General features: G+C 45.5%; 1 protein-coding gene across 1 annotated transcript in view; it reads right to left on the reverse strand.

The window, feature by feature from the left end:
* Nucleotides 1-5,264: 5,264 nt before the first annotated feature.
* The window catches only part of LOC147432032 (3-hydroxyacyl-[acyl-carrier-protein] dehydratase FERN, mitochondrial-like), a 66,479-nt gene continuing 52,464 nt past the window's right edge, over nt 5,265-19,279 (reverse strand). Inside the window, exons 2-3 of the mRNA XM_086491477.1 lie at nt 6,291-6,406; nt 5,265-5,568 (exon numbers count right to left, since the gene is read on the reverse strand). Coding sequence (XP_086347603.1) covers nt 5,460-5,568; nt 6,291-6,406 — 225 coding nt within the window. The 3' untranslated portion in view covers nt 5,265-5,459. The remainder of the gene's footprint in view (nt 5,569-6,290; nt 6,407-19,279) is intronic.

Raw genomic sequence — 19,279 nt, forward strand, 5'->3', positions numbered from 1 at the left:
CTTATGTTAATAAGCTAATTCAAATTTCTCATGCCCATTTGGGCTTACAGAATTCATCTTACCTGAGTTTGTAAGCTAAATGAGGAAAAACACGCTAAATGAGCCAAAGCCAAGAAGTGTAGTGAAAAGAATCTATTGATATCTTGTCTATCAAAAAAGAAAAAACCCATATATGTTAACGGCTCTGTTAGCGTCATGCTATATAAGATAATAAGCAAGATCCTTAGCAAGTATAACCATCCCATAAATGGCATAAGGGAAGAAAAAACCCCATTTACACTATGCAATAGTATGCGATTTTTCCAAGCGTCAGACAAAGAGTAAAACAAACCCGAATTTAGGTTGCGTATTATTAAGACAGACCAGACAAATGCCAGTACCAAGTACCAAAAGATCTCCCATTTTTTACTGTCCGAATACTGCCATATCGAGCACCACTACTTTGGTTATGCGTGGGATACCAAAAATCCTCATCTAAAATGAATTTAAGGCACTGTACAAGTTATCAAAACCCTTTTGTTACAAGAAACTAATCAACCTACCATAAAAAATCCAAAAAAAACCCAACAGTAATCAACATAATTAGTTCCAACTATCACCATCTAAAAATGGGTATTGCAAGCCATATTTTTTCACCATCCATCCTATAAACGATAAGTTCCTTCATAGTTATGCAGTCGCGGCATACTGACAACAAAAACCAAGTAAAGCCAGTTGATAATTGCGCATAATAGCAGAAAATAACCTAACCTCCTCATAGTTACAAAAAAACAAAACCTTATTGTATGTCATCAAGGTACTCTTATCAAGGTGAGTACTGACCTGAGACCGTAGTTCAACAACCTCCATAATTGCACATATATAAGTGAATGCTCTTCTTATTATGTATGCCCAGTGTGAGTTCCTAAGCTGGAGTGAGTGCTTTAGGTTTAGTTGGTGTCCGCCAGGTGTCTTTGGATGTTTGAAGAGAGGAGTGGAATACACCTTTGATAGGTAGCACCTTTGTTTTGTTTTATAACTTGATGCGTTTTGTTTACAACATTTAATCGTTTCTCGAAAAGTGGAGCTGAAAACAAGAAGGAGACTCCTGATACAAGCGCCCTTCAGAAATGTGCAAATGTGCAAAAGCGCCCTTGAGAACTATGGTTAGCAGGTTGGCCGAGAGATATTAATGGTTATGCATAGTGATTGCAAATGCCTTGTGTTATTTTCAATGGTTTTGTAAGCTACTGAGTTACTGGCGACTCTTATGTGGTATGACAACATGAGAATGCTTAAAGAAGAAAAAAAACAGGGGAGGCTGGTATGTTTAGGGGAAAGTGCATGAGTTGAGAGGTGGCATGTTCAAACCCTAATCTCTAATCCCCTTGCCATGTCAACATGCATCCAAGAAATAATGTTTATTAAATAACTTGTAACTCTCTTCTTACGTAAATAATTGACACGATCTCCCCATTATTATAGTGATTAAATAAATAGTTTTCATTAGCTCCTTTTCTCTCATACAGGTTTTCAATTGAAGACCAATCCATTTCTTTGCAATTTGTCTTTTTAAACCTTATGGTGTGATTTATTTTGGTCGAGTGAAACAACACCTTAGGCAAGGAGGAGATCTCGTTTTAGTGTATTCTTAGTCGAGTATATTTGAAATGCAAAGCATTCAAACTTTTCTTGTTCAGAAGGCTAAAGTGAATCTCATTATTTATATCGGACATAGTAATAGACCTCTCAAATTGTCGAGACATTTTCCATCACTTTCGCAAAAGCATGTGCAATTACATAGGTATAGAAAATACCACTGTAGGAATGAAATCTTAACAATCATTCCCCCAAAAAAACCAATGAAGTTTTCAAGCCATAACAATGATTTATCCACATTGCATGCCACAATTTATGCTACTAATTCAATCATGCCCTTTCCACAAACTAAGCAGCGAAGCCTTACAATCTTCCCCCCATTTGTCAACAAGAGAAATGCCCCTATTTTTTGCTACATATTGTTATAAACTACTACGCCTTTGCATATACATATTGTAACCTTGTCTCTTAACCTGCACCCTATTCACAAATGCTTACACTGGCTATATTTACTTACAACTTTTTGGCAAACCTTGCAATCAATGACATTCCATTTCCCTAAGCCATACCTTGCAATGCCTTAGCAATCGCTTGCATTGCCAATTACATGCACTGCTAGCTTCTATTTAGCATCAAGGCTTTAGTGTCCTTAAGGCACCCCGTCAAGATAACAATTGCTAATATGTCCTTGATTGTTTGTGCACAAAGAAATATTAAGCATGAGCAACGTGAGAATGAAATTCATTGGAGCCAAAAAATTAAATATCTATGTACAAGTCATTGTCATTCAATTGTGTGAACTAGAAGTAGATTTTGTATAATGGTGAGATAGGCAAATGCATATATGTGTGTGTGTGTGTGTGTGTGTGTGTGTGTGTGTGTGTGTGTGTGTGAGAGAGAGAGAGAGAGAGAGAGAGAGAGAGAGAGAGAGAGAGGATCAGTATAGTGTCACATACTATGTCTACACTACAATGCAAGAACATTGTATACTAGATCATGAGTGTTACATGTTTATGTAGCATCCACCAATAGTAAAGGTCATTAGTATCCAAACCTGTTACTAAGAAAGCATTCAACAAGAGGAGTAGAGGTCTCTTCACAATATATAGCTCCAGAGTGGAAACCATCAAACCTAGGGCTAACAATCACAGGTGTTATCTACTACATTGATCCATGAAGAGCAACACTAAACATAATTCAACAAGGTGAAAATTCACTATGGCCTACATAAGGCTATTGAGAAGAATTCTATAATAAGAGGCTTCTTTGCGAGAGAAAAATAGAAAGTGACATTTGTATTTTAAAACATGTGATATTGCTATAAAATATTACTTTTTATTGAAAAAAGTAACAATGAACTATTTGGAATACAATATATTCCAAAAGCATAAAAATAATGATTGAAAAACACTTGAAGCATTATAAGAAATTGAAAAGAAAACAAAGTGAAAGAGGATGTGTTTGACACAATACTCAATGCCCCTCTTTATAAGAGAAGTACACAAATCTCAGCACCCTCTCACAAAAGCCTAAAAAAAATAACTTTAAAAAAGTTTATTATCATTAGCTTGCCATGTGGCACTAATCCGCAAGCTTTATCCAATGGTCTAGATATGCACCCAAAATCCAACCCTTTACTAAGGACTACATATGTACTCCAGCAAATATTTAAAACCACTACACTTCAATACTTTCCAAAGTAAAATTGGTCAGTGACTAGTCACCATTTTGTACGTGTAGGGATCAGGGAGGTGGTTATCATACAAAAGAGGTTTAAAAGCAACACTGCTCATGTCATCCTAACTTTTATCAGACAATTGCAAAGGTTCACTCCTCTAATTGACCAAAAAGGATCCTAAGTTTTGTCTAAGTGTGAAAGGCTCGCTACTTTCCTCCAATTGACCAAAAAGAATATTACAGTTCCAAGTACAGAAATCTACCAAACCAAACCAGCTATGTGAGCTAAGAGCTGAAGTAGTTTTTTGTGTACAAGCTTATACCCCTTAGTTGACTTGATATTCTCACAAAAATTTTGCATGGAAAACCCTTCAGAAACCAACCGCAAGATGTCAAATTCCACGGTGCCTTGATAGTTTCCACGTGATTATACATCCTTGGTAGTTCCTTGATAAAGAATTGGTTCCCCTTTAGCTCTTGGCCCCCTTTCTTCTCCCATGTTTCAAAGTTTTGAGGATTGTTGCTCATTGTAACAAGATCCTCTTACAAGAATGTAGTTTTTCTCATGGAAAATAGCATGAATAATGATTTTTAAAATTAAGGTCATGGGGACACCAATGGACCTGATTATGAGCCGTGGAAAAGGGTCCCCATCAGCTGACAGGAACTCAGAACACACAAAAAAAAAACCAATCACATCAGAGTAATTCATATCTATTGCCTGAAAAATGAAATGAAAATAAATGATATATTAACATCTTCAACAGGCCAAAAATGACCTAACGAGACCAGTCCGTTACAAACTGGTGAATCTGATACCATGTCTGGGTACAAAAAAAGAAGAGATACTAAAGTGAATCTAAAAGTGCTACTAGCTGGAACTGTATCTGTGTGGGGTATGTGTGACCACTGATACAATATATGAATACAAGAGGGTGATATAATGGGTGATGAATCCGTACATTGAGAGAGAGAGAGAGAGAGAGAGAGAGAGAGAGAGAGAGATGAAATTCTATAGTAACGTCTTCAGAAGGCCAAAATGACCTATGAGACCACAAAGTTACACGGAGGAATCTAGTACAACGTCTAGTACAAAAAGATTAAAAGTGGAGTGCTGAAAAAAATATCAAAAATCCCTACCTACTAGATGAATATCTGATACACAAACTGATACATGACAGAGACAGAAGTGATACAAAGCCATACACAAGAGTGAGCATGATATACAATCCTCATCAGGATCACAGGAAGTCCATCATCAGTTGTTTCCGTCTTTGAGACTGGCTAGCCTCTCCTCTCAACAAGCTCTCTCTGTGTCTTCGTAGCTCCAGCAAGAACAATCCTAGACTCTATAAAGCGGTCCAAAACCCTCTCTGAACAAGCAATGGAAGCGACCTCGTATATCATAGTAAACTGGGCAATGACATACATAGTGCAGCTGTCTCAGCCTCCGTATGACATAGGGGACATGTCCTTGTCCTGGCCTCTATTGACACTCCGATGTATTTGCCTCTCCACCTGAAGCTGGTGTGAAGATGTGCATATCTGGCCAATAGCACACCGTATCCCGTGAGATAAGTGGGTGTCCATGTATCTGGGCCTCACACAAAACCGTCCCCAGTGAGTTGGAGAAAATGCTCCCTATAGAAAGCCATCTTCGTGCCCAACTCCTGTGCCAACGAAGTCATGTCCAAGCGAATGAGCGTGTTGATCTCGGACTTTGTAAGAGTCTGAGGGGGCATCCTATGAGAACTGGAAGGGGGGTAGTCTGTCCATGTTGAATCCATGTAGCTCAAACCATGATGTCATCTCTCCGTACCAGCATGAGAGAGAGAGAGAGAGAGAGAGAGAGAGGGAAAAGCAGTTTAGACAAACAATAAATTTTAGAGAGGCCAATAACACATCCAGAGAGACTTTCACCGAGAGAGAGAGAGAGAGAGAGAGAGAGAGAGAGAGAGAGGAGAAAACAGTTCCCAATTTCTATAGGGAAAAAATTGTAGAATCGGGTGTAGAGAGAAATCAACACTCTTAAAGAAGAAGGGAAAATCTAGAGAAAGAAAGTTCCTTATTTCATCGTCCAACACATCGAAACATGATCAAAAGAAGTTGAATCGACCACAGACATTCCTGGAACTCTATGTCTTTCGGTTTCCGTTCTATAAACTATTATTACAGAGAGTGTTTTTTGCATCCTCGTTTCACATTTAACACCTGCTCACTTTGCCCATTAGGCTTGGCAGCAAAGCAACTGCAACTCCCTCGACTGCAACAATGTTATTCTCCTCCTTCCAGCACGAGGTTGCAAATTCTACCCTGCACGGAAAAACTTCATTTCATAAGGAGCATTGCATAAAACATGACCGCAGATTGTTAGTCAACAACCAGGTTCTGGATCTACGAGTGAAAATATACAGAGTAACAAGCGACCTTGGATAGCAGTAATTTAAGCACATAACTACAAATCTCTACCAAACACGTTCTGTATTTCAAATTGAAAACATACATCTGAAGTGCAACCTTGCCAAAGAGAAACAAGCGACCTTGGATAGCATCAATTTAAACACACAACTACAAAATTCTAGAAAGACATTTCAAATTGGAACCCTTTGCCATAATCGCACTCAGAATACTCTCACCTCAGAATTAAAGACAGCTGGTGTACGTTATAGAGCGCTAAAAAAGAGGCACTTACAATACTAGGAGGACATGTTATGGGTGGTGTGGGTCAAACACTTTTAATGCACCAGCAAAGTGGAGGCAGAGTCACCATCTGTCACTTTTAATCAGCGAAAATATGCAGGCCAGCAGCTAACATCGCTTCTTTCAAGTAAAAACCCTACTCAACACATAGCTCATTCAGTTCATGCTAAATTCACCTACTTGGAACCCCCACCTTAGCTTTCCATTCCCTTAACATTCAAGGGATCAAAGTGGTGACCATGCAAAGAACTCCCCTTCCCTCCCCCACCCCCCAATGGGGGTAGACTGATTCATAAATTAATCAATTAACTTTTATTGAAAACAGAAAATTTCACCTGTGTTTATCCCGGAAATTTCTCAGATGAATTGCTTTGACTTGAGCCCGGAGGTTTTCTTCAACAAAAACCGGATTCCTGAAGTGTAGCGTCTGTGATATGTAAATTGACCCAGGCTGTTGCAAATGGACAGGAAGAACACAATTAAGCAAGCGTGTACAACTGCAGGAACAGATACTGAATGACTTATTAGTTGTACCAAAGCCAGATTTAAAATGACGTGCCTACAACATACAAAGAATTTATCTGGTCTGAGATGCACAAATGCACAGTTTTCCAGCAGTCCCTGACCCCATTCAGCTCCCAGTAAACACCTCTCTTCTGCTCTGCTGAGTCCACTTGCTTGTCAGTCCACCTCCTTCCTCGTCTCTTGATTTTCTAGACTCCTCATCTTCTTTCTTCCCCCTTTTCTTTCATCTCTTTCCTTGTCGACACCCCTCTTTCTCGCCGCCGCCACCCGTCTGCTTGCCCGCCCACACACACACAGGTTTGTCCACGTCCAGCGGAGTAGCGGACGCACCCTCGTGTGCTGGAGAAATGCCATTTGGGCCTTTCAATTTTGGTATCCTAAGCTCATTTCTAAACCCCCTCTTTCCTTCATCGTATATGTCGTACTAGCTTTGGCTTAGTTCATTTCGTACCGTACTAACATCAACCTGTACCAGCATCCGATGCTCGGACTTGTCAACCCTACACACACGTGCACCCCTCAACTCATTTGGCTCTCTTTCTGTCATGTACACAATGGCTGTGTGCCACGCACATGCTACACCTACATCCAGAGCCAAACTGTTCTATGCAAACCAGGGGATTGTGTACCTGCATCTTTGACCTCGCTCATAGGACCTGCATATTGGGGCACATCCATTCGAGTAGTGATGACTCCTACATAACCCTCTTTGCTCAAAGAGAAACAAGACGCTCGCTGCTGCTGCACCTCACGCCATCCATGCTCACTTCTCTCCCCTTGTGCTCCTCTTTCGCTCCCTCTCTACTCTTGCCTCTTTCGCCTCCACCTTCCCTCTTCCAGTGCTTTCCCCCTTTTTACACAACCGCCTGCACCCCCATCTCTCCCTAGACCCTCTCTAATTACTTTTCTCACTTCCTTACTCTCCCATCGCCTCCTTGCTTTCGAGCACCAGAAGCGATTGATGGTGAATGATAAGGATGAGTGCTCAATGCGCACTCACGGTTCCTTTTACTTCATGAGAGATATGTGCAATAGACTAGATAGAGAGAAGAGAATGGTACTTTGGGTGAAGGTTCTGTGAGTAATAGAGAGAGAAGAAGACTAACACCGGATGGGGTTCCAAACCTCCCTCCAACGGCCCCCTTCTCTATCGCTAGAGAGGTATTTGCTTTGGCTTGCACAAATGTTGATACAATGGTCCTAGATGTTGAGATGTTGATAAGATCTTGCGGTGAATGCTTGGATCTGCGAGGCTAAAGGCTGAAAACGCAAATCGCTAATCCTATAAATAAGACTTAAACTTCATATTTAAGATCAAACTGAGACTCAAGAGACTCAAGAGACTGAATGTGTGTTTGATTGATTGAATGAATGCTTGAAAACTGAGTACAATAGGCTACTTATATAGGAGACGAAGAGACACAAATGAAAAGACACATCTCATGGTGAAGAGACACGACTTTAGACGTAAAGACACATCCTTTCGGCGAAGAGCTACAACCATTGGACGAAGAGTCGCAACCGTAGAGCGAAGGGGTGTGAAGAGACAAACTGAGTACGATAGGCTACTTATATAGGAGATGAAAAGACACAAATGAAAAGACACGTCTCATGGTGAAGAGCGCAACTTTAGACGTAAAGACACATCCTTTCAGTGAAGAGCTACAACCATCGGACGAAGAGTCGCAACCGTAGAGCGAAGGGGTGTGACCAGTCGTCGAAGGAGTGTGGCTTTTGGAGAAGAGGCACATCTCTTGAGCGAAGGGTCATGACCATTCAAGCGTAGGGGTTCTCCTTGGCATGGCACTTTGTGTATCTCCAACTAGGAGTAGATGTAATACTGTAAGATAGTCACAATCGTGACATTCCCTCCCATTTAAAATGAGAGCCCGTGTCAAAGAAATGACTTTTGATGTTGATAGAACTTTGGAAAAACATTGAATCTCCGAAAATCTTCAATCTTTGAGTTATCTGAAACCTTTGTCTTGAACCTTTGCTTCTTGCAAAACCTTTTTGCTTTGACTGCTAAATCCCATGTCATTGCATTGTTCAAAGACTTTTTAGAGGAATCTGGCATAATGAGGTTGACTGCAACAAGGGATTGATCTTTCAAAATCCTTCACGTGATGTAAGATTTTTGGTTTAAGATCTTCCAATAACTGCGAAATATTTGGCGAAGAGGAATTTTTCTCAAGCCACTCTTCAGATGGAGTAACTTCAACTTTGTGAATCACTGAAGAGGATTTTAGATTGAGACTGCAATCGTCTTCCCGTAATAAATCCCAAAACTCTTCAGAATCGTCTTCAGAAACTGCCACTTCATGACTTGCAATTGGTATATCATCATCCAACAAAGAATCAAAGAAAGCATAATCATCTTCTAACTCAGAATCTACAATTATGTCCTTATCTTTTTCTGGTAGCGAAGTATCACTTGGAAAAACTTCTTGCTTAAAATCATCTTTGTCTTCATCAATTGGTTCAGGACAAGTTAATGAACAAAAATTCATCAATAATAATTTCTGCATCTGCTCGGAATTTTTTTTTCTACTTTTTACTTTTTTGGGCTAGAGCCGGCAAGCCAGCAAGGAACTGCCTTTGCTTCGCGTGCACGCAAACGAGTCAAAGACAAATTACCTTGCGGACTTGCCGACAAAGGGAAAAGCGCCTCCATGCCGTATCGTGGCATGTCAACGGGGAATGGAAGCAAGTTTCCCCCTCGGGGGAGTAAAAAGTCTTTTCATGCCATGTTAGTCAGTCCATGTTCCCTTGTTAGTCACGCCACCCGAGGGTAACGTCGGGAAATCACCAAACGAATTCAGTGATGCACTTAAGGACCAAGGCTGAGAGAGAGGGACAAACCCTTGTAACTCACAGACCGTACTGAATCATGCCCAGGTACTCCAGGATTTTCGCCTGGTAGAAAAAGGCCCCCGTCCAGCGGATGTCCGGTAGGACTGCCATACCCAAGGTGGGCGTCGGCTCAAAGGAGGCATCCCGATCCGGCCAACCATGATCACCAAGGCCCGCTCGGAAAGCCCCAGGACCATGTTAGGCGGGACCGCACCGTACGCAATAACTACAAGCCCTACGAGCTTTCAACACCCTCACGGGCCAGAGCATTGTAGTATCGCGGTACGGCCCCGCAGAGGAATGCTGCAACGTTATCCGCATAGGCACTCCTCAGCTGCGGTCCACGACGACCATTATGGGCCCCACGGGGGACAACCCATCCTGGCAATCGCTTTCCGCTAATCTCCCCTCCCAAGAGTAACACTTCGGTATCTTCACCGCTCGGATTGTTTAACAGCCATCTAGCATGTTCCAAACAGGGTCGTATTGTGCTTCTGAGATTGTCCAGTTCAGGGCACTGTACCAACAGGTGCGTAAGTGACCTTGAACCTTCTTTCATTCCGCATAACGGGCAAGTCCTCGACTGTGCCCGTTCAATCTTATCCTTAAGCCTTAAGCCATCCACTCTTGCTAGTAACAAGACTTTCTCCTCCATCCCACCGGGGTTCTTCCCAATGCTCTGCCTATAGAGGTATCCACGCGTGTCCTCATACTTCCTCTCGATATAAGGATCAAGGGAGACACATTGATGTGAGTGTTCCCAGAGCTTCCAGCTCTCCTGTCTTGCGGTTTCAACAGAAGCGCCGTTGATATACCTCTGCCCCCAAAACTTTGTCCTTTTACACCAGGTCCACTTCTTGAATTGGTTCCATTCTGGTATATTATTAACCAAATCTGCAATCCAAGTCTTTAGACCTGCGTACTTGGTAAAAGCTCGTACCCTCTGTCCTGCACAGTAAGCTGGTACGGGGGGGAGCCCTAACTCCCGGTGAAGAGTTGCTGCTGCCACAGAACTCGACTTCGCGGCCTTACCGACTACCCACCTCATTCCAGTTGCTATAAGCGTCTCTAATGGGTTCAACTTCCTCATGTCATGTGAGCCCATAATCTCCGCTCCATAAGTCGCCACTGGGAAGACGCACGCCTTGAGAAAGGCCAACCTTGACCACATCGGAATTTTCTTAGAGCATAGAAGATGTTTATGGGCATACAAAGACTTACGTGCGCTTTCAATCCTATCCTTAAGGATAGTATCGATCGAGACTTCGCTGTCTATTAAGATGCCCAAGTACCTATACTCCGAAGCTACCTGAATCTCCTCAGGTCCGATGTGGGGTTTGAAGGCAATAAGTTCCTCAAGGTCCCCGTTGAACACGGTCGCCTGGCATTTCTTTATGCCGAACTTCATCCCCCACTTCTCCGCCCAACTATGCAATCTATCTAAACTAGCCTGCAACTCCTCCTTAGACTCCGCAAATAAAACTAAATCATCTGCAAAAAGCAGGCCCTGGATCTTCAGGAGTAGGCCTGGAATAGCCACCCCAAGGTCAGTCGCACTCTCATCCAAGATGTCATTAATGAATATATTAAAGAGAGTAGGCGACGCGGGACACCCTTGACGCACGCCACGGGCGATTTGGACCTCCTCACTCAACTTCGCTCCCACCCGCACTCTGACCTTGGAAGATTGGTACAAGGCTCGAAAGAAATTCAAGCAACGACCTCCAATCCCTATGGCTTCCATCTTTAAAAAGAGCGCCTCGTGTGGCACTGTATCGTACGCCTTTTCAAAGTCAATATATGCCGCAAACGTCGGTTTCTTAACAACCTTTCGTCTGAGCACAATCTCTTTCAAGGCAATCACCTGTGCCACACACTCCTCCTGAGTCCGAAATCCGGCTTGACCACGCAAGAAGAAGTTTCTTTCCTCAAGTTTCACTGAGATCCTATTGATCACGAGTGAGGTCAAGAGCTTCAGAGAGATAGGAATTAGAGAAATCCCTCTGTAGTTGTCCGGATTAGAAAGATCACCCTTCTTCGGGATATACACCACTACCGAGGTAGATGATGCCTCCGGCAACTTCCCTGAATCAAACCAAGTACATAGCAGTTTGAAGACTGCTCTTCCCATGTCTATATTTGGTTTAAATCGATCCGATCTAGTTCCCTTGTCTTGCATAAGGATCTTGAAAAATTCAGGGGGAATGCCATCTATCCCAGCTGCTTTATGCCGCTTGATCTTGCAGCATACCTCTCGAACTTCAGTCCATCTAATAGAGTCATTGATGTCCTCTATTCTAGGCCAAAGTCGCACAGCATGGTTTTGCCAGTGTTCTGGGTCCTTGCTGTGCCCGGAGGGATCGGCGAAGACGCGAGAAGCATGATCCTTCCAAATGTCTCGGATCTTCTCTTCGTCCGCCTGCAGCTCGCCGTTCTGGTCTCTTAGGGGTTGAGCGGGCCCTCCTTTTCTGCTCCCCCCTAGAACGGCTTTCATATGCTTCCACCAAGCATACCATTCCTTGCGTCTTGCCAATTCGACGCTCTTGAGCATGAATCGTTTGAGAGCCTCTCTCTCGCTTCTCTTCGTTTCAGCTCGCGCCTCTTTTCGGCATTCAACAAACTTCCTCCACGCCCTATCTTCACTAGAGGAATCACTCTCTGCATCCCGCAGAGACTTCCACGCTTCCCGTCTTCGGTTGATGGATCTCCGGGCTCTCGGGTCTAGCCTAAAGCCTCTATTAGGCCTCTTGGGGGGCCTTACGGAGAACGCACCAACATCTCGAGAGACTCTTTCAGCTGCCTCCTCAAAGCTCTTCGACTGACGGTTCACCGCCGCCTGCGTGACTTCCCCCTCCTCCGCTGCTTCTGGTAGGGAATCCCAGAAGTTGTGGTGTAAAAAGAGTTGATCTGCTGGCTCAATTCTAGTCGCATCAATGGAGGGGGGGGGTGGTGGGGGAGGCTCCGCACACACCACATCACACACCAACTTCACCTTAACAGGCCAGTGGTCCGACACATCCACCGATCTCTGGACACTGGCATGGCCGAGGAATTGAAGGGCCAGATCATTGGCCAAAAAGAAGTCAATGTCTGATCGTCCTTTACCACGGGAAGAGTGATACGAGAGTCCAGAGCCTCTCGTTTGGACAATCTTAAAATCAAGGTCTTCATTCCCCAGCCATCTCTTCATCGGGCGCCGTCTAAGATTCCAATCCCCTCCGATCAAGAGAGGAAGGCCCTTTCTGCCCAACCTACGAAGCTTCGAAGCTAACGCGCTTAAGACATCTGCTCGTTCATCCACTAACTGCCTCTGCGGGACATAAACATTTCCATAAATCCAACCATCCTTCATATTCAAAGGGAAGAGTTGAACAAACAAGGAGTTTACGTCCGACATTCCCAACTCAAAGGCTCTGAGCTCCTGGGAGACCAAGGTCACAAGTCCCCCGGCACCTGGTTTATCAGACCCTGGCACTTGGAATGTCGAATACCCCGCCATTCTAAGGGGCCATGCACCCTGAAATAGTCGAGTCTCTTGGAGACCCACCACATTCCAAGTCTTTTGTAACATTATGTACTCCAACTCCCCCCGCTTCGACCGGAGTCCATTAATGTTAAGCTTGGCAAAGATCGGCGATTTCAGCACTTCCATCGCCGGCCTCAAACGGTTCCTATCTCTCCTAGCGAAAGGAAGCGAGATCTTAGCAAACCACCTAAGCCTACTCTCCGATTGGATGACCTGGAGGACATCTAGGGCTGCTTGTTTACTAGAAGTGAAAACATCAAAGCGGGTGCTCCCCGTCCGATTGTTAAGGAATCGATCCAAAAGCTCAATACTTGCAAACAGGGAGGTTGATCTCAGTGCGCGTTTCAAGGCCTTGCTGAATGACACTTCGGTGTGTTCATTAGCGCCCCAAATGCACAGCTTGCCAACCGTCCCTTCTGAAACACCCCTCCCAAGCCTGCCTCTCATCATTACCCGTTCCTCTCTAGCCGGTCTGCTTGGGGCGGCGACCGGGTCAATCTCGGGTATCGACAAGGATCTTAGCCTGGTGTTTTGAAGTTGATCGGCATTCATGACCTCAATGTACCGTACTTCCCTTGTTGAGTTCGTTCCATCTTGGTCTATGCCCCCGCCCTCCAGCTCCTCAGATGGTTGCCCTTCCGAGTTAACTGTGAGGCGTCCAGTCTCAGCCATAGTTAATGAGTTTTGCTGCCCCGCTACGCACTGGTTCATCCCGTCCTTCCCGGTTTCTGTGAGTTCAGGTTCACCGTAGCAGCGACCAGCGGGGCCCCACTCCCCATTTTCTGGGGTGCTGTCGCTCGCAATACTCGGGGAAGCTCCCAGCGCCCGCCTCCCCGAGGATACCTGGTAGCAGCCCTCTTCCACGTCAGCCCAGGTACCCTTAACTGGTGCTCTTGGATCGTTTATATAATATGGTTGTGAATTCATAGAAAATGTACGACTATACTTAATGAACAGGTTGTTCACCTTTAATTTGGAGGGGTCCGGGTTAGGTATGTCATTCCCGGGGGATCGACAACCCACTTTCCGGACTATGGTTATCCTGCATGTAAGATTTCATGGTCACAACTGCCAACGTGTTGACGAATCAACTCCATCCTCTAAGTTCGTGGATTCACGTGAAGTATCGGCACAATACGCACAGCGTTTTGCTTCTCAATCGGTGGGCGAGACCGAGGGACAAGCGGGTCCTTGATCTGGGTGTGGTCCATAACGGTCCCGTGTTTAGCAAGACTTTAGAATCCACACCCTACTGTAACTCATCACGTAGTTGGTACACTTGTGGGTGGATCACCAAGCCCGAGGGTCCATGGTTTTGGCTCGAAGTAGAGGGTGTTCCGTGAAATGGGATGGATCAGGGGAACTCGGCGCCTCACCTCACCCGTCTCCCGTTTCATGGCGCACCCACCCTTCCACAAGCATTGACTGTTCCGTGGAGGGTGACATTGGCACCGCCCCGAGGGAGGATGGATCGTGAAATGGAGTGGGTCAGGGGAACTCGTCGCCTCACCTCACCCGTCCCCCGTTTCACAACCCACCAGTCTGTCTCAGGACGTCACCGCCACCCCTTTAGTTTGGAGTTTACTCTCTCCGTGAGTCAAGGGGGGGACCAGCGGAAAGGTTACACAAGGAGCGCTTTCAACCCACCAACCTCAGCTGTATGAAACACCCATCCGCTGGTGGGTCGTGAAATGAAGTGGGTCAAGGGAACTCGTCGCCTCACCTCACCCGTCCCTCGTTTCACAGTCCACCAGTCTAGGTTCTGGTCTCAAGCCGTCACCGTCCCCCCTTCCACTGGGTAAGTGTTTCATACTGCTGGTGCGGAATTACGGCCAAAAGCCTCTCCCCCCAAGCGGTCCTCCAGGGATTGTGTCCCTCTTGGCTGCCACCGGTTGTGTCATGAGGTACATTCCTTCTCCCCTTGCATTCAAATATGAGAAGCCGAGCCTCTACACCTAGGGGGGTTGGTTGTAAACCGACGGAAAGTATCTGGGCGTTCAAGGTGTTCCCCCCTCGAGTCCGCTCGACATCCTTGTATGATTTTTACAGAACTTTCCCTGGGTGGGTCCGTTCGACATCCTCGGATGATTTTTACAGGGCTTTCCCTAGGTCCGACCATCCTTCTTGCCTTCCATACTCTCCCAGTCTCAACCCCACCCCGATCTAGCTTTGCAGCTCATACTCGTCTTTAAGGCATTATGATCCCTAATGTCCTCCCCCCTCCCCTTTGGGATTTTACTCCTACACACGGAGAGGGTTTTCCAACCGTACGTGGTCCCCCCATTGAGGTTTTGGAAAGCACTTAGTCGACATCCAGTCCCGCCACGTGGAGGCGGCTTCCCGTTGGGACCCTGCTCGGAAATCATATTCGCTTCATAATCCATTGTATCATGCCACTTGACTAGAACACGTGAGGCTTGAATCACTCGTTCCGTGCGATAAAGCCCGTGTAAAATCAGTTCACATCCATCTTTGAACAAATTGATAGTATGTCCTCGAAAGCTAATTGTTGGATCGTACTGGAATAACCAATGCTGACCAAGAATCATGTCGTAATAAGATAAAGGCATGACCTCAAAATCCAATTGATCTGCATAATCTTGAATACCGAACTGCAACTGTCGAACTATCTCATCACGAGTTAAAATTGATCCATCTGCTAATTCCACATCATATAAGTGAGATGTCTTCTGAGTTGGTAAGCCAAGTTGTCGAACTATTCGAGTGCTAACGAAATTATTAGAGCATCCGCTATCCACCAAAACATTGATACAGCGACCATTGAGAGTTCCAAGAAGGCTTAAAACTTGCTTTGAGAGAGGCTCCAAAATTGAAGAATTGCACTGAGCATGCTTTATAAGAATAGTCGTATCTTTTGAAACATGAATTGTATTGACCACAGAGTGTCCTTTATCTTGAGTAAAAGTTGGTTGTTCAACATTCGATGACGTTTCCCTGTCGGAATTTCTTTTCAAATTAGACAGATTTGGTTTCTTTGGACATTGATACCATCTATGGTCACCACCGCATTGTACATAAACCATCTTTCTTTGAAGTTGAAGAAGTGTTTGACGAAGAGCCTTGTTGAGTATTAGAATGCCGATCTTGAGAAAAATCACGTCCTTTACCACGATCAAGTGCAGCATTTGAAGAAGATATGCTTTGAGATTGTCGATCTTGAGAATAGAACCTTAAAGTTGAATAAGGCTCCGTTGCTTGCTGTGTGAACTGAGATTGTTGTTGTTGACTTTGGCTATAGCTTTCTTTGCGATCGCATTGTGAAAAGCGAGTGCTATTTGAAGATCTGGTACTAGGGGACAAAATTCCGTATAGGGCACCGATTATCGCCAAGACGCTCCACGTAGACAATTGCAGCATCCAAGGTGGTAGGGTTGTATTTGTACACATCGTCCTTCAAGTTGGATTCGAGTCCGTCGATAAAGCTGTGAAGTTTATCAGAGGACTAAGGGTCTCCATCTCTAGAGTTAGCCTTTGGAACTCTGTGATGTACGCGGCCAAGGAACTTGTCTGGCTCAGGCGGCGAAGAGAGGATCGGGTATGAAAATCTGCATTGGCAAGTTCGAACACCTTGCGCATAGCGCGCCGGAATTTATCCCAAGAAGATGTGTGTTTACCATCAGCGTTCCGTCGTTGCCACCAAAGAAATGCCGTGTCCTTAAGCAGAGAACTAGCAAGAGCAACTTTTTTACTCTCGACTAAGTCCGTGTTTGACGAGTAGACCTCCGTTTTAAATAGCCATTGGTCCAGCACGCGCTTGTCGCAGCGACCATTATGCGGTTCCGGCAGTTTAATATCAAGCTTCTTCTTCTTTGCATCATTAAAAATTTTATAAAGTAATTGAAGTTCGCGATTGTCTACCTCTTCAGTTGGATCTGGTTCGTTCGGTTCGTCGATGGTGGAGAAGCAGCATTAGTCGTCCGAGAAGTCGTAGGACGACTTCGAGAAGTGTTTTGCGTCTGCATCTCATCCAAGCGAGTGTGAAGTGATACGAGACTTGTGGAAAGTGTGGACATCTGCTCTTTGATAAGAGTAAGGGCATCCTCAGATTGGCCACCTCCGTCCTGAGAATTCGGCATGGTTACGCCTCAAAAGGAATAACGAACAGGTGCAGGTTTTGGGTCGAAAACAGGTTCTGTGTTGGGTGCTCTGTTATGTCCCGCTCACACGAGAGGGGATCTAGCCCAGATGCCGTCGGGATGGGCGTCCAGTGTTCGGGTGGACGTAGTGTGAACACAGCCAGTGTGGCCAGCCATTATTATAAAAGGGAGGCCAAGGCCTCGTTTGCAGTTATCGACCCCCATTGGCAGAGTGCCAGTGGTTAGCCCGCGAGGCTAGGAGTGCGCGAGGTCACCTCGAGGAGGTGAGGCCGGGTGGTATGGGACACCGGGTCTTACAGATGCACGCCTACGTCCTCGGACGCTAGCCCAATACGGGGGAGCTGCCGGATGGTGGCTATGGTCGGGTGGTTCGTCCGACGCGTGTCTGTAGGCGGTCCGTGTAGCAGGGAGATCCTCCCTCTTCGTTCGTTTCATGGTATCAGAGCCGGCTTGGCTGCACGAGGGACTGTGTGCACACCTACAGATCGGTTCGAGTCGGGGAACCTCAAGTTCGCGTATTTTTAGTAATTAACCGCTGAAATTGTGCATTTTTCTTCTCATGAGCATGTTTGCAGATGAAACTTAATGTACTTTTCGCTGATTTTTTATAAAATTCAGCAATTTAACAGGTGGAAGTGCTGAAAATCAGAGGATTTTTACTGAATTTACTGGTTTTCAATGAAAATCAGTGTATTTATCATTAACTTGCTCGTTTTAGATTAAAATTCATCATATAGTATTCTTTCAAATCTCTCTGTCAAGTTCTCTATGCGAAGCAGAGAGAGAGAGAGAGAGAGAGAGAGAGAGAGAGAGAGGGTTTTACCTCTCCCGGTTTACTGTGGGGTTCTGAGAGGAGTGGCAGGGAAGCCTTGCGCTGGTTGCACACAGAGGAAGGGAAGTGGAAGAGCAGCTTCTGGCGTGGCAAAAATTGCAACGCTGGCTCCTACGTGGGTAGCCTTCCGTAAGACGGACACAAGCAGCCACGAGCCTTAGCGCATCCTCTTTCACTCCATGCGTCTACTGCGCACTTCTCCAAGCGTTCGATTTTTTTAACGCTACCTCTCTCTATGCGTTGAGTTTTTTAACTCACTTAAGAGCTCTTTTATCAAGTACCCCTTTTATTTTTTTTAAGTGGCCAAGACCTTTTTTAAGGTACAGTTTGAAACCTATGCTTTATTAAAAACTCACTTACAGAGACTTGTAAGTTGCAGAGAATTGAGTTTTTAGACTCTCTTGCTTCTCTCTAGAGCCTGCTCTCCCTCACTTGCTCGTGCTTCCGCGCTCCCGCCATCACCTGCTCGCCTTCGGACGCTCATGCCGACGCGTAGAGCTCCTCTAAGTTCAACTTTTCGCGATCGAAAAGTGCAGAAAAGGCCCAGTTTCGCGTGAAACTTCCAGTTTTTCACGCACTTTGCCATGGATTCCTCCAGCTCGGATGTGCAGCGTGACGACGCGCCACGTAATGTTCAAATTCCATTCACGCATGCTCTCTACACATGGATTACAAGTACTTTCCAGAGTTTCGACCAGCGTGTTACCGCTATGGAAAACGCGAACGTTCAGATGAACCTTCGCTTGGCCTCTCTCGAAGGGGTCGTGCAAGGGCTTAGTTCCCGGCTTACTGCTTTAGAAAATACGGCGTGGCCAGCGACAGCCGATTTGCACGGAGGAGCGCCTACGGCAGCCCCTCGTCTGGAACCCCATGGTTAGCACTCAGAGAGGCCACTTGGTTGGTAGTCGACCTCATGTTTCCTGGGGTCCAATGGCAACAGGTCCAGCGCGCTCTCTAGGTGACTGGCTAGAGTTCACAGGTTTGTCAGAGGAGGTACAGGGTTTCCAGCTGCAGGGCATGAGAGGGGTACAGAGCATGTGTCGGGACATCTCAGAGTCAGTTCCAGCTGAGTGGCTCACGTCTCTCGAGCCAGTAGCACCCCGGTGGATGGGAGCCTTCACACGACTGGAGGTTCTCATTTCAGTCAGGGCCTGCTCAGAGACTGTCCCAGCCCTGTTCTTCGAGCTTCAAGGTGGGGGACGATTACAGCGAGTTGCAGTAGAGGCCCCGCAGGTAGCAGAGTGCTTTTTTCGGAGGATCCGAGTTGTGGGCATCTGTGGGAGGACTTGCGTCATAGACCCTGACCCAACAGCTCCTGAGACTGGACACTGGAGGCTTTGGGCTTGGGAGTGCTGTCCACTGGCACGAGTACAGTGGGATCCTGGTGAGTGGCTATGGAGGGATCGCTTCTCTTTTGCAGACCACCCAGGAGTCCCCTTCTTTCAGTACACTGTTCGGCTTGGACGGCAT

This window comes from Adiantum capillus-veneris, chromosome 20 (genome assembly GCF_014529385.1).
Source record: "Adiantum capillus-veneris isolate H3 chromosome 20, ASM1452938v2, whole genome shotgun sequence".
Lineage (NCBI taxonomy): Eukaryota > Viridiplantae > Streptophyta > Polypodiopsida > Polypodiales > Pteridaceae > Adiantum > Adiantum capillus-veneris.